At 40.3% G+C, this 22,825-nt stretch overlaps 1 protein-coding gene across 2 annotated transcripts in view; it reads left to right on the forward strand.

Annotated features, from left to right (window-relative positions):
• LOC134643020 (1-phosphatidylinositol 4,5-bisphosphate phosphodiesterase beta-1-like) overlaps nt 1-22,825 on the forward strand; it is a 122,023-nt gene that overhangs the window by 92,501 nt on the left and 6,697 nt on the right. The window contains exons 14-32 of one of the 2 annotated variants that reach the window (XM_063495191.1): nt 2,345-2,519; nt 4,311-4,397; nt 4,846-4,916; nt 5,145-5,241; nt 5,331-5,415; nt 5,751-5,875; nt 5,985-6,139; nt 6,217-6,381; nt 6,803-6,902; nt 7,394-7,498; nt 7,585-7,700; nt 10,317-10,446; nt 10,618-10,671; nt 11,001-11,220; nt 12,724-12,892; nt 15,025-15,101; nt 15,188-15,277; nt 15,433-15,490; nt 15,718-15,804. In XM_063495191.1, the coding sequence (XP_063351261.1) occupies nt 2,345-2,519; nt 4,311-4,397; nt 4,846-4,916; nt 5,145-5,241; nt 5,331-5,415; nt 5,751-5,875; nt 5,985-6,139; nt 6,217-6,381; nt 6,803-6,902; nt 7,394-7,498; nt 7,585-7,700; nt 10,317-10,446; nt 10,618-10,671; nt 11,001-11,220; nt 12,724-12,892; nt 15,025-15,101; nt 15,188-15,277; nt 15,433-15,490; nt 15,718-15,804 (2,166 nt within the window). Of the gene's footprint in view, nt 1-2,344; nt 2,520-4,310; nt 4,398-4,845; nt 4,917-5,144; nt 5,242-5,330; nt 5,416-5,750; nt 5,876-5,984; nt 6,140-6,216; nt 6,382-6,802; nt 6,903-7,393; nt 7,499-7,584; nt 7,701-10,316; nt 10,447-10,617; nt 10,672-11,000; nt 11,221-12,723; nt 12,893-15,024; nt 15,102-15,187; nt 15,278-15,432; nt 15,491-15,717; nt 15,805-22,825 lie in introns of those variants that run through there. The other variant, XR_010096344.1, reaches the window with a different exon arrangement.

Raw genomic sequence — 22,825 nt, forward strand, 5'->3', positions numbered from 1 at the left:
TGAGAGCAATGACAGTCACTCCCATCTGGCATGGAGTCAGCTGTGTATACAGCGTATCGAAAGGGATATCAGCCTGATAAGCCCACAGGGAACGGGGCAGATAGGGTAATACAGCTAGATGAAATCCAGCTCAACCTAGACTGAGAATTAAGAGGATTAAAGTTTTCTTAGAAACTTGGGCTCCTACTCCATCTCCACTTTACAAAACTGTCAATCGCGTCCCACAATGACGACTGGTGATTTTCTTTTCTTTTCAAAGTAAAAACGAAACCGTTTGAAAGCTTGATTCATCGTTTGTTCTCCTTGTTTTCTTGCTTTTCTCACTATGCTGACAATGACCGTGTTGGCAAAAAACATTTTCATTGTAACTGCATAAAATATATGAAATATTTGAAGGAATTAAACAATTTGTCTTGCGGTTTGTTTAATCTTGTTGGGGCTTAGTTTTAAGCTGCAGACAGACTGTAACTGGCAAGGCGAGATATACACGCACACATAAGCAGGCCAGATTGAGAATAATGTGGATGCAAAAGTTATAAACTGTTGGAGCTGCAAAGGCGAGTAAAATAAATAACCATATCCCAATAACTGAAGTTAAAACACTTTTACATAACAAAGACTTAATTACTTCCTCTAACATGCGCTTGCGGGTCATGCAGCATTCCTCTCCGCCTTCTGCTCACATTGTTTGAACATACAGACCCGAACGTTTAAAAGTTCATCCCCTGTTAAAAAGAAAGCAAAATTTTTTAAAAGATTTAAGACTCACAGTCCCTCAGTGTAAAGATACTTATTAACAAAGTTGTACTTCCCTGAAAGTATTATTGGCAAAAAGCACTTTGAGTATTAATAGTAAATTTACACATTTTGAGGAAAAAACTGTGCAGATCGTGCAAATTTTAAAACATTTGCTTAAATTTTGAAGAACAATTTGACCCAATTCAAAAAAACTTGCTTCCCTTTCTTATGTTAGATACTCTTATGAAACCCAGCATGCACTTGGAACAAAATGCTAAGACTATTCCCTTCACTGAACAATTTCTGTTTATGTAATGTGAAATTGTCTTATTGTCATATGTCTTATAACAAATAAATGTAACAAGCAAAATACTGAAAATGGTTTAGGGACAAGGACTGGACTGAAAATTTGAAACAGCTGAATCTAGCTAAACGTCACAACCGTTGCTCTGAAATATCGTGGAGCAGATACGCCGTATGAAGCAACAAAACAAGGAAATGCTTTCTCACTTTACCACTGGTATGATACTGAGGCTTGAAAGTGGTTAAGGGTGGCCAAATGGAACTTTTCACTTTCTTATCACAGCTGAGCATAATTGTTTTCGGCATTTGGGGGGAAAACCTTGATTGAGTTTATTTCATTAGGCTTTGTGCGGTGCATTTCAGTGCAATCAGGATTACTTGCCCCATCCAATTTTGCTTTTCCTCCCTGGTAACTGTCAGTGAGGTGAATGCAAACAGGATGGCTAATCTTTGTCGTAAGATTTCCCCCGCAGCAAAATTAGCAGAGCGTAGATAGACATGTGCTGAAAATAGGTCACAAGAAGGAAAATCTTGGCATTAGTTGGTGTATGAATCACTGTTTTGTTGCTCTTGATTCTCAAGTTGCTCAAGTAAAAGTTTGAAATGTTTAAGTGAGGTTATGTTTATAGTTGATATGTTGTAAACACAGCAGTTTGAGCATGTACGTGTGTGTTTATTCTACACCACTGGTGAATTGCTCATTAGTGAAATATTAATATCCCTAAACACTGTGAAAATCAGCATATCCCATAAATAAATTGGAGATGTAGCGACTTTCTGTCCAGCTCATCTGAGAGAGTGTGCGTTTGTGTTTAATGTTTAGTTTCCTTGCAGGAAGCTGATTAAGGTGTTGCAAGCATAGAATTTTTCAGCTATAACATCTGCCAAGTTTATAACACTCATAGCAGAAACAGTCATTTTTTACTAACCAGCTGCATATAACCAGCGAAATCTTCCTTAGAGGATGTGAAAAGAGTAATAGCCACAAATTTACATTTTAAGTGGCACACTCCAGTAAACAACTTTAGTGTTTTCATCTGGTAATTAGTAGTTTGTCAAAAAAAAGAGAAAAAAACAGCTTAACTGTGATTGCACTGTAGCGATCTTTACCCATAAATTAGCATTTTGGAGCATTTGCTCTTGCTCAAATTTATATTTACAGTTTTAATCAGGAAAAATAACTCATGTTCTCTCATCATCCAATATATCTGAAATTATTAATGTAGGAAAGCGCCTTTCATTCATCTATACCTGCTTTTTTTGTATCTATAACTGCATCTTTCTCCTTCCACATTCCCTCTAGTTGGAGTCTGGTGTGCCGTTGCCCAGCCCGATGGAGCTGATGGGAAAGATCTTGGTGAAAAACAAAAAGAAACACCACAAGACAAGTGGAAGTGCAAAGAAAAAACTCTCTGAGCAGGTTTCTAACACCTGCAGTGATTCTTCCAGTGTGTGTGAGCCCTCCTCCCCAAGCGCAGGTACTGCACCTTTAATATAATACACACACACACACACACACACACACACACACACACACACACACACACACACACACACACACACACACACACAAATTCCACTAACAAAGCCATCAAATCACAATGGGCTCACTGAGTTATGATATTTCAGATGTGTAAAAGCTAGCCTAACCATCTGGGTCCCTCTGTACTGTGGACCAAGAGCTCTGTGCCGTCCAGAAACTGAATCACTGGAGCAAAACAGTGCTATTGTTTAACATTCATCACTTTCATGGCCCTCTCCATCAGCTGAAGGTATTATTGGCTGTTGCATGCACTCCCTGCAGGCATTATACATTTAAACCGGGGCATCTTAAACATTGGCCAGTTGTGTGTGAGTGTGTTTTTGCTGTAACTGCCTAATATCAGTCCTATTTGTTCATACATTTGCCTTTTCAGTTGTGTACTACATATGCACTCGCAACAACAACAGGTCAGCTTTGGTGCTAAGGGATCTCAAAGTATGCCAAAAAATATCCCCCACAGCATTACACCCCCAGCCTGAACCGTTGATACAAGGCAGTCTGGATCCATGCTTTCATGTTGTTTATGCCAAATTCTGACTCTACCAGCTGACAGCCACAAGAAAAAAATCGAAACTCAAATCTTCTACTGTACACTTTTGGCGAGGCCGTGTGAATTGCAGCCTCAGCTTCCTGTTCTTGGCTGATAAGATGTGTGCGGTGTGTGTGTTGCTGTCTATCAGCTTTAAGGTTCGATGTGTTTCTCGTTCAGAGATGCTCATCTGCGTACCTTGGTTATGACGGTGTTACTGACACCTTCCAATCACCATGAAGCAGTCTGTCCATTCTCCTCTGACGTCTAGCATCAACATGGCATTTCCTCCCGGAGAACTGCCGCTGACTGGATATTTACTCTTTTTAGCAGCAACTCAATGCTTTGATGCATGTAGACATGTTCAAGACAACCTGGGTCAGTGAATGTTTTGATGAATATGGATTCTCCATAAACCCTAGAGATGGTTTTGTAGGAAAATCCCAGTAGATTAGCATTTTTTGAAATACTCAGACTAGCCTGTCTGACCCAAGTTCAGAGTCATTTAAATCATTTTTTGATGCTCATTTTGAACTTCAGCATGTCATCTTGGCCATATCTATATGCTTAAATGTATCAAGTTGCTGCTGTGTGATTGGCCGTAGTTATGTTATGTGTATCATTTGGTTGTTACAAAGGAGTGAGAAATTAATGGAGAAACACGAACCCATGACCCCCACAGTGAGAGTCTAGGACACATTTTGCTGGCTATCCATGGTCCTGTAGTCAATCACTTCTGTCCTGATAAGTATGGAAATTATTTGAATAATTTAAGTCTAACATGGACTGACATGTTAGACTGTTCTCACCACCATCATCTTAAAAACACCAGGGTCCAGAGTCTGGGAGAATCAATATGAAGGAAACTGGAGCTCTGGTGGCAGGCAGTGGCCAAACATATATTGTTTTGTCAATTTATTTAACATCCATCTACATATTCCAGTGGACCAAGCAATATGTCACCTTTAGTCTGCCCTGGTTGTTGAGCTTTAAGTTCTTCTTAGGCTAAAACACACTGCCCCCTGGTGTGGGAAAGGAAGCAGTACAAATTAACAGTCAGGAGTCCTTTTTAACTGGTATACACATTTTAAAATAACCTTTGTTTTTGAGATGATTTACTGAGTAAACTAAACAGTAAACCTTGAACTGAAAAATATGAGGATGATCTTCAGTGAGTGCTTTGTTTTTAAATCGCAGGTTCCACCAAAGAGGAAGTGGCAGATTCCACACAGCCCTCTGATGGTACTGAGCTTACACTGAGACCACAGGGCAGAAAGTCTATTGGTGAGTCCATGACCTCAGATGGAGACTTAAATCTTTAGTAGAGCCCTCATTAGGCCGGCACAGAAGCTATAGGTCAGACAATTACACTGTTAAAATCAATTTCCTCTGTCAGTGCGACCTCCGATTCAGTGGGAAATCTTAAGCAGATCTCTCATTATGTGGGTGCAGAGGCTGGGTCGGCTCAACCAAAACAATATTGAAATTCATTTCCTCTGTCTACGAGCGCCAATAAATTAGGACCTGCCAGCATGAGCCTTACTTGTGTCGCTGTTTTAAATGTAATGGAGGCAGTCGTGGGCTGTAAATGAAGACCATTTAAAGACAGACGGCTCTGTTCGTGTTTGTGCAACGTTTGCATTGATTTGGCAGAAATAAAAACTCAATTTACACTCATTTCAGCTTTGTTTCATGCATTTCTCTGCTATCCTGTCTGTGCCATGCGTTTTAGGTGAGGTGGAGGCCGAAAGCGAGGATGAAGACGATGATGATGATGACTGTAAAAAGGGATCAATGGATGAGGTGGGTATCCTGCAGGTGACAGCCATCAGTTCAAATCCTGGTCATAATGGAAACAGACTGTTTAGCCTATATGTGCTGAGGTTGTCCTCTAGTTTATGATCATGTCTCCAAATTGTGTGTCTCCAAAATCAATAAAACCTTTGCAGAAGGATTCTAACAGACTTTTTGGGTAACCTTTCTGCTGCTTTGTATTTGTATGTTTTTTAATATGTGTGCTTCCATGTGTAGGGCACAGCAGGCAGTGAGGCATTCGCTACAGAGGAAATGTCCAACTTGGTCATCTACATCCAACCTGTCAAATTTAACAGCTTTGAGGCTTCCAAAAGTCAGTAACAACAATGAATATTGAATGTGCAGCAACAAACAGATCACTATTAGATAAGCTGACAATTTTATACCACTCTCAACCCACAGAGATCAATCGAAGCTACCAGATGTCATCCTTTGTCGAGACCAAAGCTTTAGAGCAGCTGACCAAATCTCCTGTAGAGTTTGTGGAGTATCCTTATGGTTATACCGAAGCATCTCTCTTTCTGTCCTTGCTAAGATAAGAATTTGCGCTTCAGTGTCTGATGCCATGGTTCTCAGCTGGGTGAGGAGAGAGTTGTTGCCTCAAGTGGGGGAATAGCCTGTTATTTCAGCCTCATTTTACTCCTTCATAGTAGACAAAGGCTGCGTGTGTTCCTTTTAGCTTTTTCCTTAACTTGCTTCTGTGGATTATATTGTTTGTGAGTGATTTTGGAGTAGTAATCCAAGCAGATGTTTAGTAGCATCACTTAGAAAGTATTTTCAGATGCAGGTCATGCAGTCTTTCCCTTAACAAGCTCTGTTCAGATACAACAAGCTGCAGCTGAGCAGGATCTACCCTAAAGGCACTCGAGTGGATTCATCCAACTACAACCCTCAGCTGTTCTGGAACGCAGGCTGTCAGCTGGTGGCTCTCAATTTCCAGACTATTGGTGAGAGGGAAGCCCAAAACACATTCCTTCACACTGTAGAATAAACTAAAACACTCTCACTTTTATGTCATTATCCAGGTTTAAATATGTTCCTATCCTCACCCCACAGATTTATCAATGCAGCTCAACCTGGGCATGTATGAATACAATGGGAAATGTGGCTACAGACTGAAACCAGAGTTTATGAGACGGCCGGATAAGCACTTTGACCCATTTACTGAGAGCACAGTGGATGGGATAGTAGCCAACACACTGTCTGTGAAGGTGTGTTTATGTTTGTGTTTTGTGTGTGTACGTGTGTGTGTAGCTTTCTCTCTGTATAATTACATTTTTCCTTCCAGATCATCTCAGGCCAGTTCCTGTCAGATAAGAAAGTGGGCACATACGTGGAGATCGACATGTTTGGTTTACCAGTGGACACAAAGAGAAAAGCATTCAAGACCAAGACCTCTCAGGGCAATGCCATCAACCCTGTCTGGGAAGAGGAAGCCATTGTTTTTAAGAAGGTGAAACTATGGCCTTGTACACACGCAGTGGTAACATTAATTCCAATCATAGACTGTATATGCAGTGTTCTTGGTGTACAGTCCATCAATCCTTTTTCATTCCTTTTAACTTATCTGCTAATTCACTCAAGGGATTTGACTACTGTGGCTATCAATATGCAGATATTGATAGGTAGCTGTAATGGCTATATGTCATAAAGCTTGAAAAAAACCTGGGGTGTCATTTAATTTCCATTTTGATAAATTTAGATAATTAAAGCACTAACGCATTCATATTCAGTTTATACCTATGGATTTAAGCAGCAAAGCCACTGTTAAAAAAAAGGTTGGCTGCATTAATCTTGACCATCTGCTTCCAGTCAATAATATAACAGTAAAAACAATTTGTGTGTTTTATTCCCATTCATAATATTATTCTTAGGTTGTCCTGCCCACACTAGCATCACTGAGGATAGCAGTGTTTGAGGAAGGAGGGAAGTTTATCGGACACCGCATCATTCCTGTGTCAGCCATCCGTCCAGGTGACAAAACTTTGCACTTATTCAGCATAATTTCACACAAAGGTTGGCAGTTGGTCAATATCAAAATAAAAGTAACTTATATTAGACTTTATATATTTATAATACAGTTTGATAAATCATGAAACATTTGCATAAGCTTTGCTTTGCTCTAGAGCCTGACCGATATTTCTGCCCTGATTTATTGGTATGCCGATATCAGCTGTTTACTGATATATCAGTATCTGATATTGTTGTGACAATAGAACAAGATTTATTTTAACTGCATTGTCATATTGTTTCAGTAAGGACTCATAAATAACTACATGTAACAGTTTTAGAGAAATCTGTGCATATTTTATGTCTGTGAAAGAAATAAGAAAATATTGTCTCATTTTTAAATCACCAATCTGTATCAGTCTTAAAAATCCAGTATCAGTCCAGCTATTCTTTGCTTTAATGTAAAATTGTTGTTTCTGGAATGACAGAATTTAAACCTGACTCAAACCTTGTAGGCTATCACTACATCAGTCTGAGGAATGAGAAGAACCAGTCCCTGACGTTACCTGCTCTGTTTGTGTATGTTGAAGTAAAGGACTATGTCCCAGACACATTTGCAGGTAAGTCAGGTGATCGCAAGAAAAGAAGAAAAAAAGAAAAAGAAATGCTGTTTTTTCATCATCACTCTTTTCTTCCCTGTCCTCAGACGTCATTGAAGCCTTGTCCAATCCAATCCGCTATGTCAACCTGATGGAGCAAAGAGCCAATCAGCTGGCTGCTCTCACCTTGGAAGAGGGAGGGGAGGAGGAGGGTGACAAAGAGGTGTGTGTGTGTGTGTGTGTGTGTGTGTGTGTGTGTGTGTGTGTGTGTGTGTGTGTGTGTGTGTGTGTGTGTGTGTGTGTTTGTAGTTCTCTCTGCATCACAGGTCATCCAAGATGTGTGCCTCCTCTGTACTCTTTGTGTTCATGCGTAAAAAGCTTTGAGGCCAATAATCAGTGGCTGATGAGATGAGCGGTCCCTCATCCAGATGGGCACTCTCCTCGTTATGAGGAAGAATCTGGTTAAGAAGTCAAAATATATCATGGGGAAGGTGAGAAGATAAGGAGAGCAGAAACAATTTAGAAAGAAAATAGCGTAAAAGGCTTTTTAATACCATCGCAAGTGCTTTGAAACCTACAACCATCTAATAGCACTAGTGAAGTAAAATAATGGCTTATTTAGCACAGCACCACAAGTCCACACAGATACTATCAGCAGACTTTGTTTGGAACAGTTTTTGTTTCTTGGTCACCCATGAAACACTGTATTTCCAACCACAGCTGTAGCGTCATTGCAGCAGCATCAAGTCTAATATGGCATCGATCTGCTAGATATCACAAATCACCCCTGCATATATTACCACTGATTCTCAGGGAACGCTTTATTTTATGCCTGATGTTTTTAAGAAAAAGGCCAGCCTTAAAATAACGTTTTACCTAAATGATATCTTAAATGCAGGTCTCTGTGTTTAACTGTTGTTTTGAATGAGTTTATGATGTTTTAGTAAAAGAGCAACAGTAAAGCACTGGAATACTTCCTACAGTGCTGATGAAAATAATTTCAAAATTGAAATACAGGTAAAACCTGTGATAGATAAATAGTGGTGGGGTGATGCTTTAGGCTTACATAAATACAGAAATTGTTTAAAAAGATGCTCAGAAGTCAGTGGAGTTTACAGTCAGGTCCTTAGGTAGTTGGACAGAGACACAGTTTTTGTCATTTTGCCTCTGTACACCATCACGGTCTATTTTAAGTTATCAAGTCACCCACAAACCCACAATTCCAAAAGAATTGAAAGTCCTGATGTGTGAGACTGTGTCATGAGGCTATGCTGAGTAGACTGAGGGACCAAGGGCCTGTAGTACTAGGGAGCTGTGATCGCTTTGCAGTGTACCTGACCTCTAACTAGTGTCTTAATTGTAAGTCTCCTACTATAAAGCCTATCTACACTCACCTTAGCTGTGTTAATGTTATTATTTTATCTTATTATCAGTCTATTAAGATTGTACTTTGTATGCTGTAATGTTTTATCTTTCGCTCCGAACCAGGAACACTTAACCAAAATTTTAATTTTAGTGTACTTTCCTTCCTTGACTGTGTCAATATCCCAGTGAATCACCAAAGACCAAGACTACTGCTTGGTCTGGTATATTTAAAACATTGCAGGTTTCTTTTTTTTTGCAAAAATGCAACTAAACTTTGTTTACAAAGATGGTATTTCTCACTTTAACCCTGCCCCAGGCAATAACAGTACAATCTACTTCACACATTAAAGCACGTAGTGACCAACTGAACTGCTACGATGCACAGTATATACACACAGTATAGACAATCACACAGTTAAACTAGAGTCGGCAGTGAACTTAAATTTTAGTACAGGCTCCAGTTTGAAAACAACTTAAATGGCAAGAAGCTCATAATTCTGCTGCTTCAGAAAATGTGATTTTTTTTTTTGCTTTGTTTCAAAGTGACAAACAAGGAAATATTAGATCACAGACAACTCACGCTAACAGGGTCATCAACAGTGCAGCAAAGGGAGGAAAGAGGGTTTTACTGAAGTTGTTCATTTGCAAGTAGGGAACTGTTTGAATTTACTCAATGGAGAAGAGCACGAGTAATGTAGGTGCCAGTGTAACAGGTAACAGACACAGACTTAATTACTGAGGAGAGATGATTTCTAAGACTGGAGTGAGGATAAATTTAGGATGACAGACAAGGCAGGACGGAGTTATCTGGGGTTATTAGGAAAAGGGGACCGGAGAGCAGGGTTGTTCCTGAAGGGCTTCTTTGATCTGTTCTGCCAGCTGATATGATTACCCACGAGAATGGCCAACAGAGAGCTGTATCATGCTGTGACCATGGAAACAGTGACCGAAAGAGGCAGAGCGTGGAGCGGCGGAGCACAGTGTGGGGAGATAAGTGTAGAGAGCAGAGGGGAGAAAAAAGGGAAACATTCGGTTAGCATGACAAAAAAACTAGATTATTTAAAATTGCATTAACCTTTCAGAGATAAGAGCGTATAGGCCGACATTCAGGCGGGCCAACGGGAAATTAAGGTCTGCTGCGCCTCAGCACAGGAAACCATGCTGAGAGTGGGTTACCAAAGCTATGTCTACAAACTAAGCTGCACGACACAACAGGTCCAACAGGTCCAACAAGTGAGTTCTGAAAACAGGTGCAAAGGAAGGAATTACTCCTACTGTTAGACTCAAGCGTCTGGCACACTGGTTTATCTTTTTTTTTTTTTTTTTTAATATTGTACTTCATATGAAGAAGTTTGGAAGTATAATTCTGCAAAATGGAAACATGCCTGATTTAAATGATATTTGGGATTTAAGTTGTTCTGCAGTAGTTTTACTTTGCATTTGCTTAATCCTGAATGTTTCATATGATGGACAGGTGGAGACATTAAGTGATGCCCCCTCAGAATCAAAGGATCAGAGGATAACGCCCGCTGAGAACGGACTGAGCCACACACCTACTCCCCCCAAACCTCAGTCACTGGTCAGCCACCAGCCTCAGCCTGCAGGTACTAAAACAGCGTACCTGCCTTCATTATCATCATCATCGCTACACATCCACAGTCAAAAAGATATCCATGCCATATATAACAATGCATTAGATAAATATAGAAATCGCTGTTTATATCCAGTTTACTGACTTTACTTCCACTTTCACTGATCCTGTGAATTCTGAACAGGCTCATTAAAACCATCAGTGAAGACTGAAGACATCATCCAGAGTGTTCTTACGGGTGAGCTTCTGATTGCTAGATCTATAGTGATTTTACTGATCTCTGTTCCTATCTTTATTTGAAATCACTTCTTATCAAAATTGAGCATTTATTAGACCTTTTGACTTGATTTGCAAGATAATAAATCCCTGTGTTACCCATATTCAGGTCATATTTCTTTGTTCAAGGATTAATTATTCACGGTTGCTTTTGCAGAGTAACAGCATTTTAATATTATGGCCTTCCTTGGCGATAGGAAACAGTATAGTAAACATATAAAAGTTTGTTGTACAGTAGTTTATAATTTTTTCATTAGAAATCTTTTCCCTTGACCTTTCTCTTGTATTTAGAACTGGAGGCTCAGACAGTGGAGGAGCTGAAGCAACAGAAGGGCTTTGTTCGGGAGCAGAGAAAGCAGTACAAGGAGATGAAGGAGCTGGTTCGGAAACACCACCGCAAGACCAGCGAGCTGATCAAGGAGCACCAGGCTCGTGTGTCGGAGCTCCAGAGCCAGCATCAGCGTCGGCGCTCTGCCCTGCAAAAGAGCCATAAAAGAGATGGTAAGAAAAGGTAGGTGGCCTTCCTTTTCTAGTGTTCAAACAGTTTTACTTTATTTGCCTTCTTCTTTTTTGAAGTCGTCCCCTCCTGCTCTGTGTGTCTTTAAAAGAAATCCACTAAAAACACATCCATGCTGTTAAGAAGAATTAAGTTACTTGCACTTTTTTTCTATCTCAGCTAGCTACTCCCATGTAGACTCAGTGTTGTGTTTCAACCAAAAATACAATTAGTAACAAGCTCTTTTTTTCCAACATAAAAGCTCCCAGAGCAGGCTGCTCCGCATGTTTGATTTGGAAGATTTTCATTTTCTTCCTGACACATCTCTAAAGGGATTTGTTTCTCTCCTGGGATCAAACTGAGGATCTTTTGCTTGTCAGGCAAATGTGTTAACCACTACACTATAGAGAAGTGTGGAGTCAGTGGACATGCCAGACCACATAACCGATTTAAGAGGACCCAGCAGTGGCACAGCCCTGCTGAGCCTCCGATTCAACTTGTGTCAAAAGTGCAGATTTCTGACTATATTCCACTTTTTAATTTTAATAGTGCAGTTTTGTGAATTGTATTGAAAATTTTCGTGTAAGTCCTAAACCGCAGAAATAGACTGAAACTTACAAAATAACCACACATGCTGTTGTGCACACATCTTACTGTAAATACCACAGAAGCTTTTTACATATTTTATGAGGTGATAATGATTCTGTTAAACTATGTAAAAAAATACATGCAAATTCAATATGCCACACCACAGTGGAGTGCATACAGTACTAGTTAAAAGCAAACACAAGTATTACTTGCTGAGCTGTTCATAGAATTTTAATGTTGCATAAGACTTCCTCCAAGCTTCAGGCATGTCCATGTCCAGAACAAGTGTCTATATCACAGACTCCACCTGCCCGGTCTTTCTTTGTGTTATAAATAACTTCAAACACCTAACATCAAAGTTTTTACCACCACTTCCTGAGAAAGTTCTCTGCATGAAAAGAATATTCTAATGTGCATCGGACATGTGGTCAGAAATTTAAAGTGAACCCATTATTCCTCTCCTGATTTTCTTTTATATTTTCTTTGTTTTACATCAGTGCTGAATAATTTGCTCACAGAATATTTTCCCCAAATTCTGCATCTTTTGGCAAATGTGAGACGAGTCTTTGTGAGTGCAGAAGCCCCACCTACCTGCTGTTAAACCCTCTGTTTGCAAAACATAGCCACACCGAAGTTGGTTGGCAGGAATAGGAGGAAAAGAACTAAAATAGCTCATTTCGGACAGGTGATGAACTGAGTTGCTGCACGAAGGCCTAGTACAGGAGAAATAATCATTTTTTATTATTTTCCACATCATGCAAAAGTAATCTAGTAGGTCATGTAAATAAATTTAGGAGTCAGAAGTGAGCATTATAGATTAGTAATGCTCTAATGATTCTAACAGTTACTGCATAAGATACTCTGCTGCGATTGAAGTATCTATCTTAATTTGTGCATGTTTTGTTTGTGTGTTTGCACGCGTGTGTCCAGTCGGTCTGAACAATCTCTGTCCACACTGGACCAAGAGCTGTGTGACCTGGACCAGGAGTGCAGCCAGAGACTGGCCGAACTGAAGGAACAGCAGCAACAGCAGCTCCTCACACTTCGCCAGGAGCAATACTACAGCGAAAAATACCAGAAACGAGAACACATCAAGCAGGTACTTCTCCTCAAATCCGACAATTAATTATGTGCAGATGTGAAGAAGACCCTCGTCTAGACCTGTCTGATACTGTCTGCTTTAACTTCACTTTTCACACAGAAAACTTGAAAGAATCAAGCATATGCAGCATGCAACAATACTGTGATGTAAGGTGCACATGTGGACATCACTACTAACTTTCTTGCTTCTCCAGTCTGTTCGAATGGCACGGCTTCTCAATCTACACATGTGGACTCGATGAATAAACAAAGTCTGTAAATAAAGCCAGTAATCCCCTTTATGACTTCTCATCATTATTCAGGCCAACTTGATCTGAACAAAACTTAGATGAAAACAAAAATTATGTTCTGTGTAATTTTCATTTGATCCCAGAGCGGATGTCGCTGCGTGTTGCAGTCATTTTTGGCTGTAAATCACACAGTCTGATAGCCATAATCATTTAATACTCTGGTGACACAGTGTGTAACACTTTGAGATGAAATCACTGGCACTGCCAGAGGAACATGTGAATGGAAAAATTACAAGGGAAATGACTGTTTAGGAAGTTTTCCTGGCTCATAGCTTTGGTTTCTTTCCCTTTGAGTTGCTAATTCAGCTCAGAAGGAAAAGGAAATAATTCAGTGCAAGGAGCCATTGATTAACGTTCAAGGGATCCTTTGAATTGACCAGATATAGTAGAATATGCGTGAAGAGAGGGCAGAGAAGGTCATACACGGTCACATATTTGAACTGTGAATTGAATAAATAACACTAACTGCAGATGTGCAGATGTACAGGCTTTTAAAACTCTTTTGGCACATGCTCTTACAGGGACACCACACACCACTTTATTCTCTATAAGATGTCCCTGATCTCCATTCCCCCTTTTATTATTTTCTGGGACTGCTTTTGAAATGCTATTTGAATGCACATGCAAAGCTTTAGTTCAGGTAATTCCACACGTATTCCAGTCAAAACAATTTTGCAACCTTTCTTATAATTATCAGTAGATACCCACTGCACATAGATGAATGGAAGATTGAGGACCTAAAGTACTAAGTGATATAAATTAGGTTGATGCTGCAGTATCCAGAATGCACAGGTGGGAGTGGAAAGTTTTGCATGTGAGCTTTAATAATGTGATCTATCAAAATCAATGCATAACAGCCTGAGTAATCTACCAGCTAAACAGTGTAGCTCCGTGTTTTTCTGCAAAAACAAGATATTAATTCATAATAGTGAAGAAGAATTCTGATTTAAAAGTAAAGTCTTGCTTTTTTTGGCACGCCACTCACAGCTTTGGGACATCCGTTCTGATAACGTCTCATCCTGGCAATACAAATAAATTAAAACAACACTCTTAAAGGGGAAGTCCAACAAATACAAATGCAAAAGGATCAGCCACAAAAACAAACCTCTCCATGCTTTTCAGTCACAAAACTGAAGCTGCATATTTTGTAGTTTTTATAATGCCAAAAGAGAGATTTGGACTGCAACTGCTCTGCCTGTTAGCTGCCTATTTATAGGCACCACACCAATTCTGAAACTTGTCTCCACACTAAGCTTGTATGCCCGTATGGACATGCGCTCCTATGCACTGTCCCCAGATAAATAATTGCCAGCTGTTGTGTTCTCACATAAGCATTGATAATATAAACAAGCATGTTCTGTATGTAAAACTGGGATAAACAGATCCCACACACAAATAGGAGCTTGCACTGATTTGTTTTGGATAATGTCCTGACAATCTCCAGCTGTCCTAAAGCTCAGAAAGCAAGTGCAGACTAACCACAGCATGAATGCTGCTGGGTCATCCCCCTGTAGAATATTCCAGTCTTTGTTTTGCTGCCTGTGCTCAGGCTCTCTTGTGTGGCATGAAAAAATGAATGTATTCTGCTCCAATACCTCTGCGCAGTGAGCAGAGCGCAGGTGTCAGAAAAGTTTGTCCAAGCGTGGAATTAAAAAAAAAAAAAAAAAAAAGCTTAATGGAGATTGTTGTTTATAGCATCTAAATGTTGTTTAATTATGATCAGAACTACAGCAACTGTAGCTTCAGTGATATATTATTTATGAAATAAACGATTAATTAAAAAGAAGATGTTTTCTGTCACACTTCTCTGAGTTTTGTTCTCTGTTTGTTCTCGTCCCAGTTGGTTGAGAAGCTGACCAGTATAGCAGAGGAATGCCAGAGCGCTCAGCTGAAAAAGCTCAGAGACATCTGTGAGAAGTAAGGATGGACACAGCATGCACTCGTATTCACTGAAACAAACAGAAATCACAACATTGTTTTTTTAATTGTCCTGACATCAACAGAGAAAAGAAGGATCTTAAAAAGAAGATGGACAAGAAAAGGCAAGAGAAAATCAATGAGGCCAAATCCAAAGACAAGAATATGACAGAAGAGTAAGTGTGTATTTGGAAATATTAGGATTAATAAGCTGTTTCTATGTGGGCTTGGGTGTTTTAATTGTTTGACCACTAGGTGTCACAGTATGTTAAATATTTAGTTCAACTCTGACTACTTGCTTGGTTTGACTGATGATAAATCCTCCCCACAGAGAGAAGCTAGAGATCAACAGATCGTTTGTCAATGAGGTGGTGCAGTATATCAAACGGGTAAGCGAGCAGCGATAGGGCTGTGGCGTTACAGAGCACTTAGAGCACTGAAAAATTGTGCTCTTTTTGCAAATTTGAGAAGATTTGCTTGAAATTTGCATCTACTTTATGACAAATTCACTTTATGATATAATTACCGTATACTGTGTGTGTGTGTGTGTGTGTGTGTGTGTGTGTGTGTGTGTGTGTGTGTGTGTGTGTGTGTGTGTGTGTGTGTGTGTTTCTAGTTGGAAGACGCCCAGAGTAAAAGACAGGAGAGGCTACTGGAGAAACACAAGGACATCCGCCAGCAAATCTTGGATGAGAGGCCAAAGGTATTATCTTTACCAGTATGCCAAGTAAATTAAATCTAAAATGCAAAAAATAAAAGTCAGATATTGCTCAAAAGAAGGCTTGTCAATCTATGTATATATGGTTTCTATATACATACAGTCAGGTCCATAAATATTGGGACATCGACACAATTCTAACATTTTTGGCTCTATACACCACCACAATGGATTCCAAATGAAACGAACAAGACATGCTTTAACTGCAGAGTGTCAGCTTTTATTTGAGGGTATTTACATCCAAATCAGGTGAACGGTGTAGGAATTACAACAGTTTGCAAATGTGCCTCCCACTTCTTGAGGGACCAAAAGTAATGGGACAGAATAAGAACCATAAATCAAACATTCATTTTTTAATACTTGGTTGCAAATCCTTTACAGTCAATCACAGCCTGAAGTCTGGAACACATAGACATCACCAGACGCCGGGTTTCATCCCTGGTGATGCTCTGCCAGGCCTCTACTGCAGCAGTCTTCAGTTCCTGCTTGTTCTTGGGGCATTTTCCCTTCAGTTTTGTCTTCAGCAAGTGAAATACATGCTCAATCGGATTCAGGTCAGGTTATTGACTTGGCCATTGCAAAACAGTCCACTTCTTTCCCTTCAAAAACTCTTTGGTTGCTTTTGCAGTATGCTTTGGGTCGTTGTCCACCTGCACTGTGAAGCGCCGTCCAATGAGTTTTGAAGCATTTGTCTGAATATGAGCAGATAATATTGCCCGAAACACTTCAGAATTCATTGTGCTGCTTTTGTCAGCAGTCACATCATCAATAAATACAAGAGAACCAGTTCCACTGGCAGCCATACATGCCCACGCCATGACACTTCCACCCCAATGCTTCACTGATGAGGTGGTATGCTTAGGATCATGAGCAGTTCCTTTCCTTCTCCATACTCTTCTCTTCCCATCACTCTGGTACAAGTTGATGTTGGTCTCATCTGTCCATAGGATGTTGTTCCAGAACTGCGACGGCTTTTTCAGATGTCGTTTGGCAAACTCTAATCTGGCCTGCCTGTTTTTGGGGCTCACCAAAGGTTTACATCTTGTGGTGAACCCTCTGTATTCACACTGGTGGAGTCTTCACTTGATTGTTGACTCTGACACACATGCACCTACCTCCTGGAGAGTGTTCTTGATCTGGCCAACTGTTGTGAAGGGTGTTTTCTTCACCAGGGAAAGGATTCTTTGGTCATCCACCACAGTTGTGTTCCGTGGTCTTCCTAGTTTTTTGGTGTTGCTGAGCTCACCAGTGCGTTCCTTCTTTTTGGGAATGTTCTAAACAGTTGTTTTGGCCACGCCTGATGTTTTTGCTATCTCTCTGATGGGTTTGTTTTGTTTTTTCAGCCTAATGATGGCTTGCTTCACTGGTAGTGACAGCTCTTTGGATCTCATCCTGGCAGTTGACAGCAACAGGTTCAAAAAGCAAACAGCACACTTGAAATGAACTCTGGACCTTTTATTTGTTTATTGTAATTGCGGTAATGAGGGAATAACACACACCTGGCCATGGAACAGCTGAGAAGCCAATTGTCCCATTACTTTTGGTCCCTTAAGAAGTGGGAGGCACATATACAAACTGTCATAATTCCTATACTGTTCACCTGATTTGGATGTAAATACCCTCAAATAAAAGCTGACAGTCTGCAGTTAAAGCACATCTTGTTCGTTTCATTTGGAATCCATTGTGGTGGTGTATAGAGCCAAAAATGTTAGAATTGTGTCGATGTCCCAATATTTATGGACCTGACTGTATATGTATATATGCAAACTAAAACCTAAAAACTATTACCAGACGGAAGAGCAGCTGAAATGATGTAACTACATCTCAGCATTGTTGATGTGCCCCCTTTGTCCCACATTAAGGTTGTTGGGATCTGGTCACCCTATGCGTTGGTTGCAAGGTTCACAGCACACCTTGCAGTCTTTACCTGTGCAGTAATTAGTAGAATGGTGCTTTTCAAAAACATGAAGGCCTAGGGGTGCTATAAAGAGTGAATGTAATAATACATACATATTTGATATAGATGAAGGCTCAGTTGCACAAAAAATATGTATGTAGTCTGTCTCCTTTTGGCCTAGTATGTTCAACCACTAGATGGCGACCTGCACCAGGCTTTAGTGCTGCACTGAACTGGTGTGCTATTATATATGATGAACGTCGTGGTTTTTGAAGATTGTATTTGTCTCTGTTTTCAAAATGTATTATATGATCCCTTGAATCTTTATGCTAGTAAGCCACCCAGAGTTTAAATATCACTACTGCTGGTTGATGGATGGTACTGTGAATCACAATGAGAAAGTTGTTGGAAAATATTTAATTGCCTTGCCGTGGGTGCACAATTCCTCGACCGTTATTAGTGTGCTTCCTGCAGGTAGGCTGTGATGCCATCATGCCACTCTTGTCAGTAGTGAAGTGGATACTCCAGCATTTTCTTGCAATGCTCTATCTGTTTGGGTTGCAGAGTTTCCAACCATATAATTGTCATTGTGATTGTAGGATTATTGTGCAGCTGCGGAGCATGGTAAGAACTTTGTTGCCTCCCAGTGTTGAGCACTAACACACCATAAGTGTGGCAGTATTAATATGCAAGCTTGTGCATACACCTGGGCTGCTGCCCAGCCAAAAGTAATTGTGCATTGAATGAGACCTGCAGTGCATTGCTGTGATGAAGAATGCTGCATTAGTAAATTCAAGCAAACGTGTCATTGATTGCAGGCAAGAGAACAATGTGAGGAGAAGCAGATTGGGCTGCGTGTAGTGAGATCACACTCCATTTATCTGCTCAAAATGAGTCCCCCCACCTCGCTGTTGTCCTGTTTGTCTCCTTAGGCAACATCGTCTGTACACAAATGTAATTACAATTACATGGTATTTGTTGTTTGGCTAGTACTAAACACAAACATGGGCATTTATTAGAGTGATCTTCTTATTGAGCTCTTGCTATGATTTAGATTTTTTTGATTATCTAATGCATCTAAGTTGTATTACAGCAGCTGTAGTATTGCACAGAGAAGTGTCACATGGGTGTGTTGCTCCTATTACGCTTATACATCTTTTCCAATGAAGTGAAATGACAGCAGGAATTTACCGTGTCTGCTCATGAGCCAGTGTAGTTTTGTTTTGTTTTGTTTTTTCTAAGTTAGACATAAATCAGAAGTCTTTAGTTGGAGACAGCTCCATAGCCACCCACACTCAAAGTGACAGCTCCTTGTTCCTTTGAAACCACTCGGAGTTGAGTGTGGGAGGTGCGGCACTGTACAAACATCCAGCCCAAAGACTCGCAGGTCTTCTGTGTCTTTCCATAAAGCTGCAGTAGGGAGACATAAAGAGAGAACGGCAAGGTTGAGAAACGATTGTCGCCTCGTAACTAACTCAGGCTGAACTTCCCTCCTTTTCATGAGGTCTTTATTTTCATTTCTGGAGCTTCTTGTCAATCTGAGTTCAGTATCAACAGTCAGCACTGATTTGAGTTTTGTCATCCTGTGTCATCGGGGTCTCATCAACACTGAAGTAGCACGGAGATAGAGGGACAGTTTTCAGAAGGTTGTTTTCTTTGTTGTCACTTTTGTGTTTTCTGTTACTCTTCTCTCATTGTTTCCCCACAAAGCTGTAGCCGTATCCACCCCCGAACACAGTGTTGCAAACTATTCTCCAAATCAGAGTCTGCACCATTGCAAAGTTAATCTTGCCTGAAGAAATCTATTATGTACATAATAATCATCCAAACTGTGCAATAGCTGTTCTCATGGAGTGATGGTGATCTGTATGCGGGATATGCCGATGTCAGGGGCCAAAACTCTAGAGACAGCTCGCTCAAGATAACCCCGGGCTGTGTTTGTTGAAAAATTCAGGATGCTCTCCATAACACTGGTATAACGCCCAGTGATAAAGGGACACTTCTGTTCAGGGATCGTGTGGTTAACCGGTATTAACGTTAAATCCAATAAAGTGTTTTGATGCTCCTAGTAATGGAATATTACTAACAATGTCTGTACACTAAGTGTTTTTGTTGATTAACAGGAATCATGGTTTCATTCCAATGGTATTAGATCTCTTTCCAGTCCATAAGAATATGTAACTGAGCGCCCTTGAGAAAGTCACTGAACCCAAACCTGCTCCCACTGAGCAGGTCATTGGCCTTTCATGGCAACAAACACGCTAAGTATGTGTGTGTATAAATGTGTGGGATTGCATTCTTCAGTACCTGAATAATAAAGGTACTGCAGTCTATGCAACATGATACCACATCTCCAAAGTGTGCTACTCAGACACATAAACACAAAGGAAAGACTTAAGGATAGGATGTTAAGGGCTCCAGTGGGGATATATTCAAGTCTGGGCTAATGCAGAACTACATTTGTAGTGTGTTTCCATTGTGGTATGTATTTATGAATGCTCACACATGTGCAGCACATGTGTGATCTCACATACATGTGCTATACCGAGATAAAAATTAGCTACAATATTTATGCAGTCCTGTTAAATCTTGCTTAGGATTTGATTTTTGGGAGATTTGTTGCTCTATGCTTTGACTTTAGCATTAGCAGCAGCTTGCAACTTGTGCTGCTGCTTTTTCTGCTGCTCTTACCTGCTGGTAGTATGAAGGTCATGTACTAAACTGAACGAGAAGCAAGAGACAAAAAGAGAGACATGACGGCTTGTGTCATCACTCCCAGCCTGTGCACTTAGGTGTTACTGTCCTGTTAATGATCCAATCAAAATAACCCCAGGAGTCAACAGTGCACAGCACGCTGGCAAAAGGCATTTCCGCACACTTGAAGGCTCTATATCCTGCCCTGCTGCTTTTTTCTTACTTAAGGCCACATGGTCAAGGTCACATTGTCTGCAGAAAGACTTTGCACCTCGTCTTGTTTATGTTCGTTCCACTCGATCACACCTGATCTTCTAAAACTTACTACTTTGAGTCTGAAACCTGCGTTAGAGCTGAAGATTCAGATTGATTCTGGGTGTGACTTCATACCCAGATTTTTTGTTTATGTGGATGTAATGTGAGGATTCTAGCCTTTGTTTTATGATAGGAGCAGACTAAAAGCTTACCAGGGCATGTTGTAATTACTATGTACCAGTCATCCCTTCACACCTTATTTGGCTGTGAAACGAGTATGAAACAGTCAGAAGGCAATATGTTTCACAACATGGTGCGTTGGTGTACGCTTGCATATCGTACGAATTACATCTTTACGTAGGAGAAATGCTTCTTTGTTGCCTAAACGAAAAAAGGAGGAAAAAAATATCTTATGGTGTCTCCCTCTGTGAAAGCCTTGAATGCACACACACACATAGGCACACACAGACACACATGCATTCGTTCAAGAAGCAGGAGTCCTGTGCGGTCGCCATGGAAACTCGGACCCCCCCCCCACTCTCTCTCTGCCTCTCATATCCTCTTCTATCCTTCATGACTCTCTGCAATCTGTTAATTTGGAACCAAGTCTTCGTGACGCAATTTCAGGGATGCTTGCTGGAGGTAGAAGAAAGCAGCAAGAGGAGGAGGACGGGTGAGGAAAGGGGAGGGAGCAAACAGGTTGGAGGAGATCATGGGAGGGCTGGAGTTGAATAGGAAGGAAGCTGGTATATGGCCTTCTTCTCTCTCCCTCTGTCTCATTCTATGTCCCTCTCTTTGTCATTGGGTGGTGGGTGGCCACCATGTTCCCTCATCACAGACTTTGATCTGCATCATCTCTCTCTGGCGGGGTTGCATCAATAATGCACTTTTTCCCACACAGACACACACACACACACACACTTAGAAACATACAGGGAACACTGAGTGCAACCCACAGGCAGTGAAGTAAAATCCATTGTATATGTGTGCGTGCGCATACATGTTGCACGCTTGGTTAATCTTCTGCCCTATTATGCCAGCTGCTATTTTAGATCAGTGCTCGAGTGTTCATTATGTATGCCCACATGTGCTAATGAAGCTCTCCTGACTTGTGCTCTGTCTAAGGAACGTTGAAACTTTTGCTCTCAACAGTACGGTTTGGAGGACTCTCGAATCAACATCTTTGATTTATTTAAACTTTAGCCATTCTGCAGCATTAGAGAGGAAGGAAAGAACAACAACAAAAACACTGTGAGGACAAGGCAGTAAATAAAGTTCTAGATGAAAGTCCATTTTAGTAGCTTGCGTGTTTTAGGCATATTATAAGCAAAGTTTTGAGTGTTTAAAAATTTAAGACATTTTGGCAAACACCTAAGAAAAGTTTCATTGTGTATAATTTATAGACTAAAATAATCAATATAAAAGCACAGCTGTTAATCAAGTACTCAGTCTGTTGTCTTAACACCACATTTTACATTATAGTTCTATACACCTCAAAGCCAGTGTCAGCATACACAGGGTGAAATATACTCTTCACTAAAATGAATGAGAACATTCATGATATTCTTCAGCAGCAGCTGGGTTTAATGCCACAATAGTCAGTGTTGTGTAGCAGTGTGATTAACCCATAAGGAATTCTTGCAAATTTTAGCTCTGTGTTTTGTTTTTAGTCCCTAGATTTTTCCTTTTTTTAACCATGTTGGTTGACTCCCATTCCCTACAACTTTTTTTGTGGTTGCTGCATGCAGCTGTTATCTTTAAAAAGCAAGATGTTTCCCCAAGGCGTTGGGAGAAACCACAACGGAGCTTAAAGTGATGGCGAATATTAGACTGCTGTTATGTTTAAATCCCAGAGACTGTACATAAAAGATGGAAGTAGCCACTATGTTATTGTTTAATTTGTGAAATCCAGTTTTAAACAATTAAATGAGAGAAAAGTTACTGTTTTTTCATTATCTCCATGGAAATTACTGGGTAAAAAACAATAATTTTCTCCTGAGTTGCATATGGCCGACAACATCCCTCCCCTGAAGCATACCCAGCTTTATTGTGTATTTTACTTTATTTAGGACCATAATAAATAATTGACCAAACATTTATCAGAAACATGTTTACTGAGGTAATAAATTAAGTAGACTTGTTTTTGCAGCTTGAGGAGTT

Source organism: Pelmatolapia mariae, linkage group LG15 (genome assembly GCF_036321145.2).
Source record: "Pelmatolapia mariae isolate MD_Pm_ZW linkage group LG15, Pm_UMD_F_2, whole genome shotgun sequence".
NCBI lineage: Eukaryota > Metazoa > Chordata > Actinopteri > Cichliformes > Cichlidae > Pelmatolapia > Pelmatolapia mariae.